The sequence below is a fragment of the Pseudophryne corroboree genome, chromosome 7, assembly GCF_028390025.1.
Source record: "Pseudophryne corroboree isolate aPseCor3 chromosome 7, aPseCor3.hap2, whole genome shotgun sequence".
Classification (NCBI taxonomy): Eukaryota; Metazoa; Chordata; class Amphibia; order Anura; family Myobatrachidae; genus Pseudophryne; species Pseudophryne corroboree.
This window is the reverse complement of record NC_086450.1, coordinates 63,195,650-63,217,479: the sequence shown is the minus strand read 5'-3', so window position 1 is coordinate 63,217,479 and position 21,830 is coordinate 63,195,650. Positions and strand designations below refer to the sequence as shown.

At 47.9% G+C, this 21,830-nt stretch overlaps 1 protein-coding gene across 4 annotated transcripts in view; it reads left to right on the top strand.

Annotated features, from left to right (window-relative positions):
• Positions 1–21,830, top strand: part of AGAP1 (ArfGAP with GTPase domain, ankyrin repeat and PH domain 1) — a 636,024-nt gene that overhangs the window by 120,570 nt on the left and 493,624 nt on the right. Inside the window, exon 1 of one of the 4 annotated variants that reach the window (XM_063933231.1) lies at positions 7,940–8,023. The exons of the other annotated variants lie outside the window; for them this stretch is intronic. Coding sequence (XP_063789301.1) covers positions 7,978–8,023 — 46 coding nt within the window. The 5' untranslated portion in view covers positions 7,940–7,977. Of the gene's footprint in view, positions 1–7,939; positions 8,024–21,830 lie in introns of those variants that run through there. 4 annotated transcript variants of the gene reach the window in all.

Here is a 21,830-nt window from a genome sequence, read left to right as displayed (position 1 = left end):
AAGCCAGGAAGGAGGTGACTGCACAACATTATCACCGCATTTGGAGGAAATATGTTGCGTGGTGTGAGGCCAGGAAGGCCCCCACGGAGGAATTTCAACTGGGTCGATTCCTACATTTCCTGCAAACAGGATTGTCTATGGGCCTCAAATTGGGGTCCATTAAGGTTCAAATTTCGGCCCTGTCGATTTTCTTCCAGAAAGAATTGGCTTCAGTTCCTGAAGTCCAGACTTTTGTAAAAGGAGTACTACATATACAGCCCCCGGTTGTGCCCCCAGTGGCACCGTGGGATCTTAATGTAGTCTTGGATTTTCTCAAATCCCATTGGTTTGAGCCGCTCAAATCGGTGGAGTTGAAGTATCTTACATGGAAAGTAACCATGCTACTGGCCCTGGCTTCAGCCAGGAGAGTATCAGAATTGGCGGCTTTATCATATAAGAGCCCATATCTGATTTTCCATACGGACAGGGCAGAACTGCGGACGCGTCCTCATTTTCTGCCTAAGGTGGTGTCAGCGTTTCACCTGAACCAGCCTATTGTGGTGCCTGCGGCTACTAACGATTTGGAGGATTCCAAGTTGTTGGACGTGGTCCGGGCATTGAAAATATATATTTCAAGAACGGCGGGAGTCAGAAAGTCTGACTCACTGTTTATATTGTATGCACCCAACAAGATGGGTGCTCCTGCTTCTAAGCAGACGATTGCTCGTTGGATTTGTAGCACAATTCAACTTGCACATTCTGTGGCAGGCTTGCCACAACCTAAATCTGTCAAGGCCCATTCCACAAGGAAAGTGGGCTCATCCTGGGCGGCTGCCCGGGGGGTCTCGGCATTACAACTCTGCCGAGCTGCTACTTGGTCAGGGGCAAACACGTTTGCAAAATTCTACAAATTTGATACCCTGGCTGAGGAGGACCTTGAGTTCTCTCATTCGGTGCTGCAGAGTCATCCGCACTCTCCCGCCCGTTTGGGAGCTTTGGTATAATCCCCATGGTCCTGACGGAGTCCCCAGCATCCACTTAGGACGTTAGAGAAAATAAGAATTTACTTACCGATAATTCTATTTCTCGTAGTCCGTAGTGGATGCTGGGCGCCCATCCCAAGTGCGGATTGTCTGCAATACTTGTACATAGTTATTGTTACAAACAAATTCGGGTTGTTATTGTTGTGAGCCGTCTGTTCAGAGGCTCCTACGTTTGTCATACTGTTAACTGGGTTCAGATCACAAGTTATACGGTGTGATTGGTGTGGCTGGTATGAGTCTTACCCGGGATTCAATATCCTTCCTTATTGTGTACGCTCGTCCGGGCACAGTATCCTAACTGAGGCTTGGAGGAGGGTCATAGGGGGAGGAGCCAGTACACACCACCTAATCCTAAAGCTTTATTTTTGTGCCCTGTCTCCTGCGGAGCCGCTATTCCCCATGGTCCTGACGGAGTCCCCAGCATCCACTACGGACTACGAGAAATAGAATTATCGGTAAGTAAATTCTTATTTTCACGTGACTGCATTTTACAGTCAGAATGCTAACTGTCGTCATTACGTCAGTGTCAAAATGCTAAATGTTGACATAAATGTTCTGAACATGTTGACATTTATAGTTGTCGACATCCAGACTCTATCCCATTCTTGTAGAGCATTCACCATATACAGTCTGTAATCAGAGTAGGGCTGAAGGGTATAAATTTCTTTGAAGTGCTTTTCTTTGACTTGCGGTAGGTAAGTACGCTCAGGCTTTGTGTTAGCGGTGTCTGTTAGACCTGAGTGCACACAATGAAACGCTTGCCAGTGTACCGCTGAGGCCTCCACTGACGACAATGGGCTGAATGCTTGGAACTGGCTGGATTGTTTCTAAATTTGCGTACAATAATTAGAAGTATTTTTGCTCTCCGTTCCGCTTGTGTTCCCAGTGGGTAGTTTGGGAATTTTGTATCGGAGCCATTTGATGTTGTGCAGCTGGAAGAATGTGACAGCTCAGTGTGACCTGACCAGCCGCCCCCTTTGTGTGGAGAAATGTGTCATTTTCTCGCTAATGAATTGGTTTATGTGGGTGACAGACTGCGTAACGAGTAATGGAAGGGCGCCAGTGTGGTGTATTCATGGCAGGACAGGTGGGAGCAGCTTCACGGCGTCTGGGATGCTCCCTGTCACATTGGGGGAAGTGCGTTTAAGCCGCCAATGTGTAATGATGGAGGGCGATCGCCTGACAATGTGTGTGCCAGTTGAGATTGTGATTTGTCTACATCACAGGTTCTTAGACTCGGTCCTCAGGACCCCACACGGTTCATGTTTTGCAGGTCACCTGTAGGTTTTTAAAATGTGACAGTTGGTGATACACAGTGCCGCTGCCGGGTGACCTGGAAAACATGAACCGTGTGGGGTCCCGAGGACAGAGTTTGAGAACCACTGGTCTACAATATAAAATGGCTGTACATTTCATTTATGTAAGGTCTACTCTATACTGTATGGTATCCAGTCTTTAGGTCGACAGCTCTTAGGTCGGCACTCATTAGGTCAGCCACTATTGGTCAACATGGCAAAGGTCGACACATCAAAAAGTCGACATGAGTTTCTCAAAAACATTTAACTTTTTTTTAAAGTTTTTCATACTTTACGATCCACGTGGACGACGATTGGGAATAGTAACCTGTGCCGAGCGCAGCGAGGCATCTTGTCAGAAGCATGGCGAGCGGATACGGTGCACTAATTGGGGTTCCCGGTCACTTTCCGAAGAAAACGACACCAAAAATATATTAAAAACCTCATGTCGACCTTTTTCCATGTCGACCTAATGACTGTCAACCCAGTTATTGTCGACCCTATGATCCACACCCACGGTATGTGGTTAACATACCGGCTGTCGGGATCCCGGCGGTCGCAAAACCGATGCCGGAATACCAGCGAGGTAGGTGAGTCCCCCTCTATGGGTATCCTCACCACCAAGCCTGCAAGGGGCTTCGCTGCACTCACCCCTCTGCCGTCATACCGGCGCACGGGATGGCGATGTCGGCATCCTATGTCATGCTGGCTTTGCATGCATTATCTATAGCTCTGAGACTTGCGGCCTTCTTATAAAACTGTTCCCCACTCCCGGTCTCCCCGGTGGTAGCTGTAAAAGGCTTTTTGTTCATCTGGGTTATGAATGATTTCCCAGTCATAGTCTAATAGCCGTTCTTTATACGCTGAGGTGACGCTGCTTTGAGATTAGCACAGGAAGACAAATGGGTTAACGTGAATCATGATTTCTTGTGGTTATGGCATGCTGGTGCTACAGTAATACTGCAGACAGTTGTCCTAAATGCATGTAATAAATGTGAACCCGTTTCTCTGTGACAGCTTGCCTCTAACGCCACAGTTTGTGTACGGAGGCGTTGGACAGTGTCCTAGCTCGTTGCCTGCACCCAGCACGTGGCGTGCTGTGGGGTATTGCTATTGTTTTGTACTGTCTGGGTACTGAGCAGCTGATGCAGACGTGACATCTGCTCACACTGTCAGTTTGGGTTTGTCAGCTTTCCGTCGTGGTTTCTGCTGTCCTCCGTTCTACTGAGAGCCTACGCACTGCTGTGTGTCCCAAATTAAGGATTTTCAGTATTTGGATCAGAGCAAACAGACTGTTCCATCCTTTAACCATTCCGTCAGCCTAGCAAGTCGTTATTATTGGATAAAATCATTATGCTGATCATTAGGTAACTTCCAATTTTTTTCTTTTCTTTTTCTGCAGCACATTGCATGTTATAACTCATTATAGTACTTATCACTGTATGTGCCCACTTGCTACAGCACCTTCTTCTCACTGCAGCACACTGTATGTGCCCACTTGCTACAGCATCTTCTCACTGCAGCACACTGCATGTGCCCACTTGCTACAGCATCTTCTTCTCAATGCAGCACACTGCATGTGCCCACTTGCTACAGCACCTTCTTATCACTGCAGCACACTGCATGTGCCAACTTGCTACAGCACCTTCTTCTCAATGCAGCACACTGCATGTGCCCACTTGCTACAGCATCTTCTTCTCACTGCAGCACACTGTATGTGCCAACTTGCTACAGCACCTTCTCACCGCAGCACACTGTATGTGCCCACTTGCTACAGCATCTTCTTCTCCTCACTGCAGCACACTGTATGTGCCCACTTGCTACAGCACCTTCTTCTCAATGCAGCACACTGCATGTGCCCACTTGCTACAGCACCTTCTTCTCACTGCAGCACACTGCATGTGCCCACTTGCTACAGCACCTTCTTCTCACTGCAGCACACTGTATGTGCCCACTTGCTACAGCATCTTCTTCTCCTCACTGCAGCACACTGTATGTGCCCACTTGCTACAGCATCTTCTTCTCACTGCAGCACACTGTATGTGCCCACTTGCTACAGCATCTTCTTCTCACTGCAGCACACTGTATGTGCCCACTTGCTACAGCATCTTCTTCTCACTGCAGCACACTGCATGTGCCCACTTGCTACAGCACCTTCTTCTCACTGCAGCACACTGCATGTGCCCACTTGCTACAGCACCTTCTTCTCAATGCAGCACACTGCATGTGCCCACTTGCTACAGCATCTTCTTCTCACTGCAGCACACTGTATGTGCCCACTTGCTACAGCACCTTCTCACCGCAGCACACTGTATGTGCCCACTTGCTACAGCATCTTCTTCTCCTCACTGCAGCACACTGTATGTGCCCACTTGCTACAGCACCTTCTTCTCAATGCAGCACACTGCATGTGCCCACTTGCTACAGCACCTTCTTCTCACTGCAGCACACTGCATGTGCCCACTTGCTACAGCACCTTCTTCTCTATGCAGCACACTGCATGTGCCCACTTGCTACAGCACCTTCTTCTCACTGCAGCACACTGTATGTGCCCACTTGCTACAGCATCCTCTTCTCACTGCAGCACACTGCATGTGCCCACTTGCTACAGCATCTTCTTCTCACTGCAGCACACTGTATGTGCCCACTTGCTACAGCATCTTCTTCTCCTCACTGCAGCACACTGTATGTGCCCACTTGCTACAGCACCTTCTTCTCAATGCAGCACACTGCATGTGCCCACTTGCTACAGCACCTTCTTCTCACTGCAGCACACTGCATGTGCCCACTTGCTACAGCACCTTCTTCTCTATGCAGCACACTGCATGTGCCCACTTGCTACAGCACCTTCTTCTCACTGCAGCACACTGTATGTGCCCACTTGCTACAGCATCCTCTTCTCACTGCAGCACACTGCATGTGCCCACTTGCTACAGCATCTTCTTCTCACTGCAGCACACTGTATGTGCCCACTTGCTACAGCACCTTCTCACCGCAGCACACTGTATGTGCCCACTTGCTACAGCATCTTCTTCTCACTGCAGCACACTGCATGTGCCCACTTGCTACAGCACCTTCTTCTCACTGCAGCCCACTTGCTACAGCACCTTCTTCTCAATGCAGCACACTGCATGTGCCCACTTGCTACAGCACCTTCTTCTCACTGCAGCACACTGTATGTGCCCACTTGCTACAGCATCTTCTCACTGCAGCACACTGTATGTGCCCACTTGCTACAGCATCTTCTTCTCACTGCAGCACACTGTATGTGCCCACTTGCTACAGCACCTTCTTCTCACTGCAGCACACATAATAAAATGTCTGCTACCACTGTATGTAAGTGACATGGGATCTTTATGTCCCGTCCCCATGGGTACTTCTCAGGTTCACCATAATTCTTTCCAGGGCACTTGACAGTTCACAAGGTTTGAGGTTTGTTATTACCATTGTCACTGTACATATCGGCGCTCACCGTGAGCGTCCTCTGGTGCTGCATTTAGCCTGTAATGCGCCTGCGTGTACAAGGCCTTCAGCTGTCAGGCGGTGTGGGCCAGCTGAGAACTTTGTGGGATGTAGTTCAGCAACAGCTGCAGCGCCACAGTTTGAATGAGGTACATTTGTCTCTTGGTGAATAGCGGTTTAGGCTTCAGCTGATTGGTCTGTTAGCGCTCAGTAAAACAGATGTGAGCTTATGCTGTTGCCTGATTCACCTACTTTTTCAAAGCATTTTCATTTGTCGGTGTGGGTTCAGAATTGCTGGCTCTGCCGAGGAAAACCCAACAGGCGGCTACGGTCATAGTGATTGTGACTCTCAGTGCTCTGGTTTGTATGGCAACATGTTTTATTTATTTGCTACTCTATCTGCTACTCCATTCCCTGCTCTGTCACGCATTGCTCCGCCTCTGCTGCTCTGTCCTGCCCCCGTCCCCTCTGATCCACCCCAGCTACTATACCCCCCCCCACCCTTATTTCTATATGCAGCCCTTCCCCTTCTTTATTAGATATAGGAATACTTTTCACTTGTTTACCAGTGTTGTTTGTTAGCATCGGTGTCAGAAAAAGGAGAAAATAAATAAATAAAAATTTACGCTTACAGCAGCAGAAAATCTGCAATACTCTCTGTATTCACAAAGCGCAGGAACGGGACGGATGGGGAGAAGGGAAACTAGCTAGCCAGGCCTTTATCTTTTTCCTTAGCGCACCGAAAGGCATCTGTAATATTCTGGGCAGGGGGCTCATCGTCTACAAAGGCCGATAATTTGAAAGAAGTCATCTCACACCATATGAATTCTACGTTTATTTTCTTAGGAGGCAATTTGTTGCTTACTGTAATCTCACTGACCTGTGATTTATAGAAGTACGTTACTTTCTTTTTAGAGGAGGGTGGAGAGTGAGCGGAAGCGGGGAGGGTACATGTGACCACAAAGAGCAATCATGGCAACCCACTGGTTCTAAACAAATACGTTCTCCCGTCGACGTGCCTTTATCAATAGATAGAACGTAATAAACATGGTGGAGTTTCAGTTCAGCACGAGGACAGAACACTATTATGGGTAATAAACTTTTGGCTGAATGTAAAGATTCTTGTGATGTGCTGTTTGGCACCTCAATGCCCAGATTTCACCCCTTACACTGTCCGGTTATGCACTGTGACGCGGGCATGCTGCTTAATTAATTTCACTCCGTTGCTTCTTTTTTTTGCAAGGCAAAATTTTCCTTACCGTAATATCACTAAGTGGGCGAGCCTCCGGTGAGACCGCGCGCTGCATTGAATCTGCGTTATTCAGTAGCTTAGTGTCACGTTAGATTTCCATCCTCCACAGCCGGCTCTGAAACATTATCCCTCACTTCCCAGGTGTGAATCCGCAGTGTATGTCCGTCCCTTTGTTGTCTGTTTTATCTCTTCGTTTTTATTGAAGCCGTAGCTGAAACGATGACAACATTTTTAATATTTGTACAGAAGATGAAATAAAAGATGAAAAAACAAAGCTTATGGTCTCGTATTATACTACTAAATGTGTTGTAGCATGAAGTGAGCCGCTATATGGCATTTACAGTATGACACACACAGCAACAGCACCATCACTCGCGTATAAGGACAAGAAGTGTGCAAGTCATTGTCATTTCGCTATATTAGGGGAAGAACAGTGATTGTCAGATTTCTAGATATGAACAAATGACCTTTACGTTTCCACTGTTAATTACCCTTCCGTCCGTGGAAGTCATGTCCAGCTGTCCAGAGCTATAGACCAGTGACGGGTAACAGGCAGCCCGCGGAACCTTCACCTGCGGCCACAAGCTCCATCCCTGCTGTCAGATCTGTTTGCTGTAGTCAGTAACACTTGTATAAAATGCTTGCTATAGATCAGATAGTTGTGTCTTTGGTTACATGTGCGGTTTCAATCTTTTACTTATTGGTAATGTTTGTGAAGGTTACATGGCTGTCCCATGTAACTCCTGAAGTGCATCAGTCTGCCTGTCACTGCTGTAGACTGGTTCGTCACACGGTCATTGGTTTACAATGGTTTATTTACACCTGTAGCTATAGTGATGGACTGTTTACTGCGTGATACACTTTTAGTTTCTATCTTATGTACATCCTCTTCAGCATTAGTGATATATCTATCCATGGTGTGTGCTCTCGGTACGCACTATTCATAATGCAACACAATAGCACATGCGGGCTGTATGTACTAACCAGATTAGGTAAGTTCATTGTTATTACAATAGTTCTAAGTGAGCCAATAAGATGAGAGCTGTCATTTCTAGTATAGTTCAGAAAATGAGAGGCAAAATCTGCTTTGTGTAGGTTCCGCACATGCTTGTTTCTGGATGTCCGTCTAATTTCCTGTGAGTTCTTTGTGGCGTGGGTAAGTACCGCATTTATTAAACCACCGGGCTCGCAGATATTAGTTTGCAGACCCGTAGGGCTACGAGTCCAGGGTGAGATCAGGCCGCGAGGGGGTGAATTGTGGTGCAGTTACTGATGTTTACATGTCGCTGCAATGGCAACTCGCCCCCTTCGTGGGTAATTGGCTTGACCCCTAAAAGTATATCCGAATACTGAATGGTGGCTAGTATTGCTGCAATGCTGTGGTCTCGGATTTCATTCCCAATCTGTGCTATATTTGTAGAGTGTGTAAATATCTGCCTTGCTTGGGTTCCTGTTGATTGATAGGATCTCCTTTCACAGTCAAAGTAGATTGTAAATTGTTTTGGGGACATTTACTGAATTCAGACATTATCTGTACAGAGCTGCATTATATTCTGGACACATGGTGGTCCTTTATTAGTTACACCTACTCATTAATGCAAATATCTAATCAATCATGTGGCAACAACTCCATGCATTAAAGCATGCAGAAAATTGGCAAGAGGTTCAGTTGTTGTTCAGACCAAATACTAGACTGGAGAACATATGTTCTGACCATGACTGGAATCTCTAAAGAAGTCAGGCTGTTCTGAAGGCAATGTATGTACATATATTTATTTATAAATATATGGCTTCAGTATTTTTCACCGGTGTACAGGATTCGGCTGGTCAGAGTACCGATGCCGGCATCCCGATCTTTAAAATTCCGACAGGGGCAAGGTAAGTATGTTGTCCCCTAGCCCCTAACCCTCCCTTCCTCAGCCTAACCGTTACCTCCCCCTTAGTGCCTAACACTAAACTCCCCCCAGTGTTGCTTAACCCTAACTCCCCCCCCCTTCACCCTAGCCTAACACTAAACCCCCCTAGGTGGTACCTAAACCTAACCTTCCTCCCCCCGGGCCTAACCCTAACCCGTCCGCTATGTTACGGTTGTAATGCCGGCTGTCGAGATTCCGGCGTCGGCATTCTGAAGGGTGAACGGGATTCCGGCACAGAGGTATAGAGGTCAGGTTTAAACACGTAAGGCAGCTAAACCTGACCAAAGTGCTGTTTGGGCGCCCAGATGGGTCACTTTTCGAGTATTTCAGCTCGCCAACCCCTAGGCGTGGTATTCAGTATGCCCTGAATCTGCCTGTTGCACCCATCTATTATGGAGCAGCATTTAGTCAGCATCCACTTTGTGGTTGTAATGATTGTATTTGCATAATTGTTATTTATCTAGCTTTTCTGCATATTAATTTTCTGCACTCTGTCGGTTATTCAGGTCGCATCGCTAATCAATGCGACTGCAATAACCCTGTTGGCGGCGCTAGTGCACACACGCAGGTCCCGTCCTGCGCATGCGCTAGCAGCCAATGCGATCTGATCGCATTGGCTGCGAACACCCCATTCGCATTCGCCAGGGGGGGGGGGGGGGGGGATTTGTTGACGGAACGTCATGGGGGCAGTGTGGAGAAAATGGGCGCAGGTCAGCTGCGTTTTCAGAGCAGTTGCGCAGCGTCACACTAAAAAGTGTAATTTGCAGTCCTTTATAAATAACGCCTATTGTGTCATGTTGAATGCACTTTGTGTATGTGCTCTGTAAGGTGCTGTGGACGCTTTGTGGCGCCCTTTAAAGAATACATATAATATTAATGAGATCTAATCAGCTGATTGGCTGTGTTCTCCTGAATATTGGGTCAGGAATGCCAGTACCACTGCACTGAATGAACGCATCTACTGCACGCAGGCAATTGGAGCACGTTAGGCGTATACTGTCTGCATTACATTGTTTGCTTATATACAAACCTGGAGTGACAGGTGCGTGTTTGAAATCAATAACCTGACAGTAATAGTCTGCCCTGGATTGTGTCTCTTGTTTATAATTAATTTCGTTTTTCCCAAACCAAACTTTACAGACATAACAGCGTCTATGATGCCAGGACGCTGCTATGAGTACAGAAAATCTATGGCTTAATTATGCTTCATACAGTTATATTGCCACTTATGGATGGCATAAATGTATAGGATATTTTATGGTACATAATTTACATTAATAACCGTAGAGGAAAATGCTTTATGATTTGTGCAATATGAAGTCCAAACTTTTATATGCATGAAGTTATGGGTTGGGTTCGATTTGCAGACGTTTGGGATGCCGGCGGTCAGAATACCGTCCGCGACATCCCGATGTTCTGAATCCTGACGGGGGAAGGTAAGTATACTCCCCCTACCCCCCGGCCCCATAACCCACTAACCCACCTTCCCCAGTGGTGCCTAAACCAAACCATCCCCCCAAGGAACAGCATAATCCTAACCTTCCCCCCTCAGCCTAAACCTAACCCGCCCTACCCGGCTTACCTCTCCTTCGGGCCGGTGTCTGCTCGTTCGCCATCCCGGCTGTTGGGACTCTGGCGCCTGGATGGTGAGCCTATTCGGGATTCCTGTGTCGGGATTCTGACTGCTGGGATCCCAAAATTATAGATATATTTCTCTAACGTCCTAGTGGATGCTGGGGACTCCGTCAGGGCCATGGGGATTAGCGGCTCCGCAGGAGACAGGGCACAAAAATAAAGCTTTAGGATCAGGTGGTGTGCACTGGCTCCTCCCCCCATGACCCTCCTCCAAGCCTCAGTTAGGTTTTTGTGCCCGTCCGAGCAGGGTGCAATCTAGGTGGCTCTCCTAAAGAGCTGCTTAGAAAAAGTTTTTTAGGTTTTTTATTTTCAGTGAGTCCTGCTGGCAACAGGCTCACTGCATCGAGGGACTTAGGGGAGAGAAGTGAACTCACCTGCGTGCAGGATGGATTGGCTTCTTAGGCTACTGGACACCATTAGCTCCAGAGGGAGTCGGAACACAGGTCTCACCCTGGGGTTCGTCCCGGAGCCGCGCCGCCGACCCCCCTTACAGATGCCGAAGATGGAAGAGGTCCAGAAGCAGGCGGCAGAAGACTTTTCAGTCTTCCTGAGGTAGCGCACAGCACTGCAGCTGTGCGCCATTGTTGTCAGCACACTTCACACAGCGGTCACGGAGGGTGCAGGGCGTTGGGGGGGCGCCCTGGGCAGCAATGTATTATACCTTTTATGGCTAAAAATACATCACATATAGCCCTTTGAGGCTATATGGATGTATTTAACCCCTGCCAGATCTCACAGATTCCGGAGAAGAGCCCGCCGAAATAGGGGGCGGGGCTTATTCTCCTCAGCACACAGCGCCATTTTCCTGCTCAGCTCCGCTGTGAGGAAGGCTCCCAGGACTCTCCCCTGCACTGCACTACAGAAACAGGGTAAAACAGAGAGGGGGGGCACTTTTTTGGCGATATAAATATATTTAAGCTGCTATGAGGATACAACACTTATATAGGGTTGTTCCCATATATATTATAGCGCTTGGGTGTGTGCTGGCAAACTCTCCCTCTGTCTCCCCAAAGGGCTAGTGGGGTCCTGTCTTCAATAGAGCATTCCCGGTGTGTCTGCTGTGTGTCGGTACGTGTGTGTCGACATGTATGAGGACGATATTGGTGTGGAGGCGGAGCAATTGCCGGTAATGGTGATGTCACCCCCTAGGGAGTCGACACCGGAATGGATGGCTTTGTTTATGGAATTACGTGATAATGTCAGCACATTACAAAAATCAGTTGACGACATGAGACGGCCGTCAAACCAGTTGGTACCTGCCCAGGCGTCTCAGACACCGTCAGGGGCTGTAAAACGCCCTTTACCTCAGTCGGTCGATACAGACCCAGACACGGACACTGAATCTAGTGTCGACGGTGAAGAAACAAACGTATTTTCCAGTAGGGCCACACGTTATATGATCACGGCAATGAAGGAGACTTTGCATATCTCTGATACTACAAGTACCACAAAAAGGGGTATTATGTGGGGGGTGAAAAAACTACCTGTAGTTTTTCCTGAATCAGAGGAATTGAATGATGTATGTGATGAAGCGTGGGTTAACCCAGATAGAAAAGGGCTAATTTCAAAAAAGTTATTGGCATTATACCCTTTCCCGCCAGAGGTTAGGGCGCGCTGGGAAACACCCCCTAGGGTGGATAAGGCGCTCACACGCTTATCAAAACAAGTGGCGTTACCGTCCCCTGATACGGCCGCCCTCAAGGATCCAGCTGATAGGAGGCTGGAAACTACCTTAAAAAGTATATACACACATACTGGTGTTATACTGCGACCAGCCATCGCCTCAGCCTGGATGTGCAGTGCTGGGGTGGTCTGGTCGGATTCCCTGACTGAAAATATTGATACCCTGGATAGGGACAGAATTTTACAGACTTTAGAGCAATTAAAGGATGCTTTTCTTTATATGCGAGATGCTCAGAGGGATATTTGCACTCTGGCATCGAGAGTAAGTACGATGTCCATATCTGCCAGAAGAAGTTTATGGACACGACAGTGGTCAGGTGATGCGGATTCCAAACGGCATATGGAAGTATTGCCGTATAAAGGGGAGGAATTATTTGGCGTCGGTCTATCGGATCTGGTGGCCACGGCAACGGCCGGGAAATCCACCTTTTTACCTCAGACCCCCTCCCAACAGAAAAAGACACCGTCTTTTCAGCCGCAGTCCTTTCGGTCCTATAAGAACAAGCGGGCAAAAGGACAGTCATATCTGCCCCGAGGCAGAGGAAAGGGTAAGAGAGGGCAGCAAGCAGCTCCTTCCCAGGAACAGAAGCCCTCCGCGGGTTCTGCAAAGCCCTCAGCATGACGCTGGGGCTTTACAAGCGGACTCAGAAACGGTGGGGGGTCGACTCAAGAATTTTAGCGCGCAGTGGGCTTGCTCACAGGTGGACCCCTGGATCCTGCAGATAATATCTCAGGGTTACAGGTTGGAATTCGAGAAGTCTCCCCCTCGCCGGTTCCTAAAGTCTGCTCTGCCAACGTCTCCCTCAGACAGGGCGACGGTATTGGAAGCCATTCACAAGCTGTATTCTCAGCAGGTGATAGTCAAGGTACCCCTCCTACAACAGGGAAAGGGGTATTATTCCACACTATTTGTGGTACCGAAGCCGGACGGCTCGGTAAGACCTATTCTAAATCTGAAATCTTTGAACCTGTACATACAAAAATTCAAGTTCAAGATGGAGTCACTCAGAGCAGTGATAGCGAATCTGGAAGAAGGGGACTTTATGGTGTCCCTGGACATCAAGGATGCTTACCTGCATGTCCCAATTTGCCCTTCACATCAAGGGTACCTCAGGTTCGTGGTCCAAAACTGTCATTATCAGTTTCAGACGCTGCCGTTTGGATTGTCCACGGCACCTCGGGTCTTTACCAAGGTAATGGCCGAAATGATGTTTCTTCTACGAAGAAAAGGCGTATTAATTATCCCTTACTTGGACGATCTCCTGATAAGGGCAAGGTCCAGAGAACAGCTGGAGGACGGAGTAGCACTAACCCAAGTAGTGCTGCAACAACACGGGTGGATTCTGAATTTCCCAAAACCTCAGTTGACCCCGACAACACGTCTGCTGTTCCTGGGAATGATTCTGGACACGGTTCAGAAAAAGGTGTTTCTTCCGGAGGAGAAAGCCAGGGAGTTATCCGAACTTGTCAGGAACCTCCTAAAACCAGGAAAAGTGTCTGTGCATCAATGCACAAGAGTCCTGGGAAAGATGGTGGCTTCTTACGAAGCAATCCCATTCGGCAGATTCCATGCACGAACTTTTCAGTGGGATCTGCTGGACAAATGGTCCGGATCGCATCTGCAGATGCATCAGCGGATAACCTTATCGCCACGGACAAGGGTGTCTCTTCTGTGGTGGTTACAGAGTGCTCATCTGTTAGAAGGACGCAGATTCGGCATACAGGACTGGGTCCTGGTGACCACGGATGCCAGTCTGAGAGGCTGGGGAGCGGTCACACAGGGAAGAAACTTCCAGGGAGTATGGTCAAGCCTGGAGATGTCTCTTCACATAAATATACTGGAGCTAAGAGCGATTTACAATGCTCTAAGCCTGGCAAAACCCCTGCTTCAGGGTCGGCCGGTGTTGATCCAGTCGGACAACATCACGGCAGTCGCCCACGTAAACAGACAGGGCGGCACAAGAAGCAGGAGAGCAATGGCAGAAGCTGCAAGGATTCTTCGCTGGGCGAAAGATCATGTGATAGCACTGTCAGCAGTGTTCATTCCGGGAGTGGACAACTGGGAAGCAGACTTCCTCAGCAGACACGATCTACACCCGGGAGAGTGGGGACTTCATCCAGAAGTCTTCCACATGATTGTGAACCGTTGGGAAAAACCAAAGGTGGATATGATGGCGTCTCGCCTCAACAAAAAACTGGACAGGTATTGCGCCAGGTCAAGAGACCCTCAGGCAATAGCTGTGGACGCTCTGGTAACACCGTGGGTGTTCCAGTCAGTGTATGTGTTTCCTCCTCTGCCTCTCATACCCAAAGTACTGAGAATTATACGGCGAAGGGGAGTAAGAACGATACTCGTGGCTCCGGATTGGCCAAGAAGAACTTGGTACCCGGAACTTCAGGAGATGCTCACGGAAAATCCGTGGCCTCTACCTCTAAGACGGGACCTGATTCAGCAGGGACCGTGTCTATTCCAAGACTTACCGCGGCTGCGTTTGACGGCGTGGCGGTTGAACGCCGAATTCTAAAGGAAAAAGGCATTCCGGAAGAGGTCATCCCTACACTGGTTAAAGCCAGGAAGGAGGTGACTGCACAACATTATCACCGCATTTGGAGAAAATATGTTGCGTGGTGCGAGGCCAGGAAGGCCCCCACGGAGGAATTTCAATTGGGTCGATTCCTACATTTCCTGCAAACAGGATTGTCTATGGGCCTCAAGTTGGGGTCCATTAAGGTTCAAATTTCGGCCCTGTCGATTTTCTTCCAGAAAGAATTGGCTTCAGTTCCTGAAGTCCAGACTTTTGTAAAAGGAGTACTACATATACAGCCCCCGATTGTGCCCCCAGTGGCTCCGTGGGACCTTAATGTAGTTTTGGATTTTCTCAAATCCCATTGGTTTGAGCCACTCAAATCGGCGGATTTGAAATATCTTACATGGAAAGTAACCATGCTACTGGCCCTGGCTTCAGCCAGGAGAGTGTCAGAATTGGCGGCTTTATCGTATAAAAGCCCATATCTGATTTTCCATTCGGACAGGGCAGAACTGAGGACGCGTCCTCATTTTCTGCCTAAGGTGGTGTCAGCGTTTCACCTGAACCAGCCTATTGTGGTGCCTGCGGCTACTAGCGATTTGGAGGATTCCAAGTTGCTGGACGTTGTCAGGGCATTGAAAATATATATTTCAAGGACGGCTGGAGTCAGAAAATCTGACTCGCTGTTTATACTGTATGCACCCAACAAGCTGGGTGCTCCTGCTTCTAAGCAGACGATTGCTCGTTGGATTTGTAGCACAATTCAACTTGCACATTCTGTGGCAGGCCTGCCACAGCCTAAATCTGTCAAGGCCCATTCCACAAGGAAGGTGGGCTCATCCTGGGCGGCTGCCCGAGGGGTCTCGGCATTACAACTCTGCCGAGCAGCTACGTGGTCGGGGGAGAACACGTTTGTAAAATTTTACAAATTTGATACCCTGGCTAAAGAGGACCTGGAGTTCTCTCATTCGGTGCTGCAGAGTCATCCGCACTCTCCCGCCCGTTTGGGAGCTTTGGTATAATCCCCATGGTCCTGACGGAGTCCCCAGCATCCACTAGGACGTTAGAGAAAATAAGATTTTACTTACCGATAAATCTATTTCTCGTAGTCCGTAGTGGTTGCTGGGCGCCCATCCCAAGTGCGGATTGTCTGCAATACTTGTACATAGTTATTGTTACAAAAAAATCGGGTTGTTCTTGTTGTGAGCCGTCTGTTCAGAGGCTCCTACGTTGTCATACTGTTAACTGGGTTCAGATCACAAGTTGTACGGTGTGATTGGTGTGGCTGGTATGAGTCTTACCCGGGATTCAAAATCCTTCCTTATTGTGTACGCTCGTCCGGGCACAGTATCCTAACTGAGGCTTGGAGGAGGGTCATGGGGGGAGGAGCCAGTGCACACCACCTGATCCTAAAGCTTTATTTTTGTGCCCTGTCTCCTGCGGAGCCGCTAATCCCCATGGTCCTGACGGAGTCCCCAGCATCCACTACGGACTACGAGAAATAGATTTATCGGTAAGTAAAATCTTATTATTTTCTTTAAGAGCTCTTGTTAACTTTTTATTGTGACAGACAACAGGCGACATTTCAGACATCGACATTGTAATATGTCAATATTCTGAGGATGTCGACCGTTTGAACCATGTCAAAACTATGGTGTCGACATTTTGAATGTCTACATGATAATGGTCAACCACGTGACTGGATACGGACAGCGGGGCAGGAAAGTGGTTTCCACAGATTTATATAAACCAATAACTACACTGTTTGGTCAGCAGGACGAGTCTCAGTCACTTTGTCCCTACAATTGCCATCTGCATACAGCTAATGATTAACTCCAAGTACATAAATGCGGTGACAATTGCTGCAGTAGCACTGTGTATGCGAGGCCCATACAAACCTCTGCAGTGTCCCAAGCCTCACACTCACCTCCACTCACGCCAAGATTGTTTCAGTCTTCTGGGGTTTTTTTGCTTATTTTTCTCCTTTGTATTTCTCTAGTGGTGTGTACACACGGTGTAGTCAGAATCGTAAGAAAAGTTAGTGCAGATCGCAAGGTGAAAGTCACCTTGCGATCCTGCTGCGATTCGGATGCGCGGTCGGCATCACAAGCTTAGATAGACTGTGCAGGCAAGTCAATTTTGACTTTCTCGTAGAAAAGATAGTCAAAATTGACACTAATACCCCTTTTCCTCTAGCTCCTTAAAACACGGGTAAATGCGCAGGGGCGCGCATTTACCCGTGCTTTTCCCTAGTGGAAAAGGGTCCCCCTGCAAATTCCCGGATCAAGTGATCCGGGAATCCTACCTGGGTAGCTTGCCGGGTTGAACCGGTAAACTGTCTAGTGTGAACGGGAGCCGCGTCGAGGCGACACGGCTCCCGTTCACAGTGTATGGGAGGGCGGCACTGGGAGATCATGTGATCTCCCAGCGCTGCCCCTGCTGCATCACTAGCAGCGTCACCAACCCGGCCATATACCGGGTTGGTGAGCGCTGTTGGACAGAGGGCTGTAGCACTGGTCGCAGTCGTGTCAGGCGACACGGCTGCGACCCGTGCTACAGTGGAAAAGGGGTATTAGCCAAAATCGCACATAGTCAGTATCACAAGCGCAGTCATTATATGCTTGCGATACTGACCTAGCCCCTGTCGCATAGTGAGAATCGGGGTTAGGCCGAATCTCACGGTGTGTACGCACCTTTACATTAATGAACGAGAACGTTCATATCGTTCAGTTATATCACCCAGTGTGTAGGGCCTATAACCTCCTTACAGCACACGGTGAGATAAATCTGTAAGATTTTGACTATATAGTCAAAATCTTCTGAAAAGTTAGTGCATATCTCAAGGTGTTAGGCAGCTTGCGATACAGATTCGATCCCGATGCGCGCTCCCGTGGGGTCGGTATCGCAAGGCTAGATAGACTGTGCAGGCAAGCCAATCTTTCCTATCTAGTGTACAATCTAGTACAAAGTATAGTCAAAATTGGCACTTGGTCAAAATCATACATAGATGAAATCTCATGCACAGATAGTCAAAATCTGTACTATCTGTGCTATCTGGGCTCTGGGGGAGTTCAAGGGAAAACACATAGTCAACATCCAAGGATCTCACCGTGTGTGCTGCCACCCCCACTTAGCTCTCCAATTCTTACTATGCGACGGGCTAGGTCAGCATCGCAAGCACATAATGGGGTCAATTCTATTCAGCGGCAGTTGAATAGCGCCGGGAGTTTGCTCCCGGCGCTATTCAATACAGCGACGAGTGACCCTCAATTGTCGGGAATTCTTCTCTCATCCCCGGGGGATGAGAGAAGAAACCCGACAAAAGTGCGGCTGGCGCGAGGCTGATTCTGTCGGGAATCAGCCTCGTGCCGGGGAGTTAAGTCGGAGAATGCCCGTTCTCCCGACAATTCAACCTCTTTAGTCGGCGAGAACAGGCCATCGCCGACTTAACTGGAGCTGAATTGAATAGCGTCGGGAGCTAATTCCCGGCGCTATTCAACTTGTCGCTGAATAGAATTGACCCCAATGAGTGTGCTTGCGATACTGACTATGTGCGATTTTGGCTAAGTGTCAATTTTGACTATCTCTTCTATAGATATAGTCAAAATTGACTTGCCTGCACAGTCTATCTAGGCTTGCGATGCTGACCGTGCGGGACCGCGCATCGAATCGGGATCGCAAGGTGACTTTCACCTTGTGATCTGCACTAACTTTTCTTAAGATTTTAACTTTATAGTCAAAATCGTAAGAAAATCTCACCGTGTGTACACACCATAAGGCTGTATTGTCATAATCAGACTCGATATTCAGTATGTGTTTCTGACTTGTCTATAGGACTACATTCCCTACCCCCAATAACGACTACTGAACGTGCCCATTAGTGATCATGAATGGTCCCTTTTTTTGTTTGCAATAAGGAAGAAACAAACAAACATTATGGGGCAGATGTATTAACCTGGAGAAGGCATAAGGAAGTGATAAACCAGTGATAAATGCAAGGTGATAAACGCACCAGCCAATCAGCTCCTAACTGTTAATTTACATATTGGAGCTGATTGGCTGGGGCGTTATCACCTTGCACATATCACTGGTTTATCACTTCCTTATGCCAACTCCAGGTTAATACATCTGCCCCATATAATTTCAAAACGTGGTAGTGTGTGAATACCCCCAATGAGTAAGCTATGAGTGCTCCCCTGTGCAGCTACAAGAATGCAGAGAGATGGTGGCTGGTTCTGTCCTCTCCACTCTGCCAGTGAAGTGTGGACAACACATACACGGCAGCATATCCAGCATGCAGCCGCTGTGCAGCTGAAGCAGAGGACGGGGAGGGCGTCCTGTGGGATCTCCCAGCTGCGAGTAGAAGGACATGAATCAGCAGCCTGATGCTTCCTCCTGCTGCAAACAACAGTAATACTAATTCCCAGAGCAAGGGATCCATACACACCTCCAGGGCCGGCAGCTCCTAGCATCTACAGGCTACTCATGCCCACAAGCAGCAGTTTGTGGAACATGGTGGCGCTATATAAATGCTAATAAATCAATGGTAGTCATTTATGCCTATGTGCATTCCTTGTTGAGCAAGAAGCAGAAGACTAGGTGGATTTCTATGTTATACGTTGGCAGCTGGTTAGATGCTCTTGATGGTGTACTGTGTATACTTATTGCTGCTGCTGACTGTGGACCTGTATGACTGACCAGCTGTGGACGGCATGTACCCATGACAGTTCTGCCATGTACAGATCACTGTGGAATCGCTGGGCTGGTGACAAATATCCTAAAAATGCTGAACTAGGCTGTGGGTGATGCAGGACTCTGCACTCTACTGTGAGAACATTTTTCTGCTATATCCACTTTCGTTATCGTTGGTGAAGAAGCATGACCATCTGATTATGGGGGAGATGTATCAAAGTTCGGAGAGAGATAAAGTACCAACCAATCAGCTCCCAACTGTCATTTTTCAAACACTGCCTCTAAAATAACAGTGAGGATCTGATTGGTTTGTGCTTTGTCTCCCGCCACTTTATCTCTCTCCAAGCTTCGATACATCTCCCCCATATATCCTTTTACAGTGTTTGGCAGCCCTTTGCAGGCAAGTCTCAGTTACTGCCCGTCGCAAAACGAGTTCACACTAACCTTCTCGGCCGCATTCTGACCGGTTTGTCCCGCCGTTGCCGCACCAGTTATGGACTGTCAAAGTCGAAAAATATCCTGATGCATATGCCTTGTACTCTCCCCTCATGCACATGCCCGCTGCACGTGCACAAGGTCTGCCGTGCGTGCACATATCCGCAATTTGCGTAAGATCGCCCCGGCGATCACGCGCGGTGTATGCGCATTTACGGTAGAGTTTGTAAGCGTCTAGCGTGTGACTCGATCGTAGCATATTTAACCCAAATAGCGTATATTGTAGTAAATATTCCCCTAGATAATGTCAGCAAGTATGTTTAGTTTAAACTGTTCCTGGACAGAGAGATTCCTCTTTGCATGATAGGAAGGGTCAGACAAAGGTTGAAAGGTGGTGTTTAGTATCCAGCTGTAGGGTATTTTATGAGTAACATTCCGATGCTAGTTAGGAAAGGATCGCTCGCTCCTGCGTATAGTTATGTGCAAAAGTATTTTATGAACATATATTGTATTTGCTGTAAATTACACATGCGGCGGGAATCCTGAGGATACCTCCCACCAGAGCAGTTGGAGAAAGACACAGCCCACCTGTTCAAACCCACCTATGACCTTTGCTATAATGTGGAGACACATTCCTGTGTCCAATGAACAATGAGATTGTAGGGACCATTGTATTGTGAATGTATGTTGTGTATATAAAGACCACCATTGCCTGTCCAGTCACTCACTCTCTCTGAAGGCTTTCTCTCTGAATGCTGAGGGCTGGATCCAGGACGCCCTTGCGAATCATCCCCACGTATGTATATTTCTCTGTAGCCATTTTGTTATCCATTTTGTTCGCCATTTGTTCTCATTCTGTTCTCATTCTGTTCGCTCTTGTTTGCGATTGTTCGCTATTGTTCATGTATATTTTGTTATTCTGTTTAGATTTCCCTGTTAGTTTGTAGTGTATAAATTGTATTGTGTTTCCCCTTTTTCTCTAAACAATCCACGGCAGTGTTAGAACTGCTGCGGTTTCAAATCCAAACCAGGTCTTGTGTTTTCACTATTTATTGCAAAGGGCTTTTCTTAGTGACTCAATTGCTCAAACACCATACACATTGTTTAAAAGGTTCTAATCGTTACATCTTTTCGGTACTTGGGTATTAAGGTTTAAAGTATAAGTATCTTCTCACTGTGTCTTATTAGCAAGGTTTAAAGGTTATCCACTGTGTGTGCGCCCGCTGTGTGTAATCTGTACACTCAGCGCAGCGTGTGTACGCCAAGTGCGTACCACGTGCAGGACTCTGTACGCAAATAGCATACAAAGTGCGTAGCACGTGCACGTGGTCTAGCGGCCATTACGGCTCCACGGTATTAGTATATAGCTTCATGTTTAAAGGTAATATTTGACATTATCAGGACATACTCATGCTTTGAGGTATGTCATCACCACTGGCCGCAGTGACTAGCGACCTCACCATCAGCTGCCGTCAGTCATTGGTCCTCTGCACACTGACTTTCCCGCCAGTTCCATCCATGGGAGCAGCCATGACACTGATCAGCTGACCAGACTGCATACCAATCGGAGCTCTGCCTACAGTCTTGTGACATGCTTACAGGTCTGCTGTACACTCCCTCAGGAGAATTCCCAGCTGACATTTTGTACAGAGACTCTTATGCAAGCAGTATCCTTTGCATCGCCTGACTCCCAGCTATCCAACTCTGCAGTTCACCTGTGTGCAAGCACCTAGCCATGTCCCTGCTATCCAGCTATCCTGCTCTGCAGTTCACTTGTGTGCAAGCACCCAGCAGTGTCCTGGCTATCCACCTCAGCAGTTCACCTGTGTTCAAGCACCTAGCCGTGTACCGGCTATACAGCTATTCAGCTCTGGAGTTCATATGTGTGTAAGCATCTAACCGTGTCACGG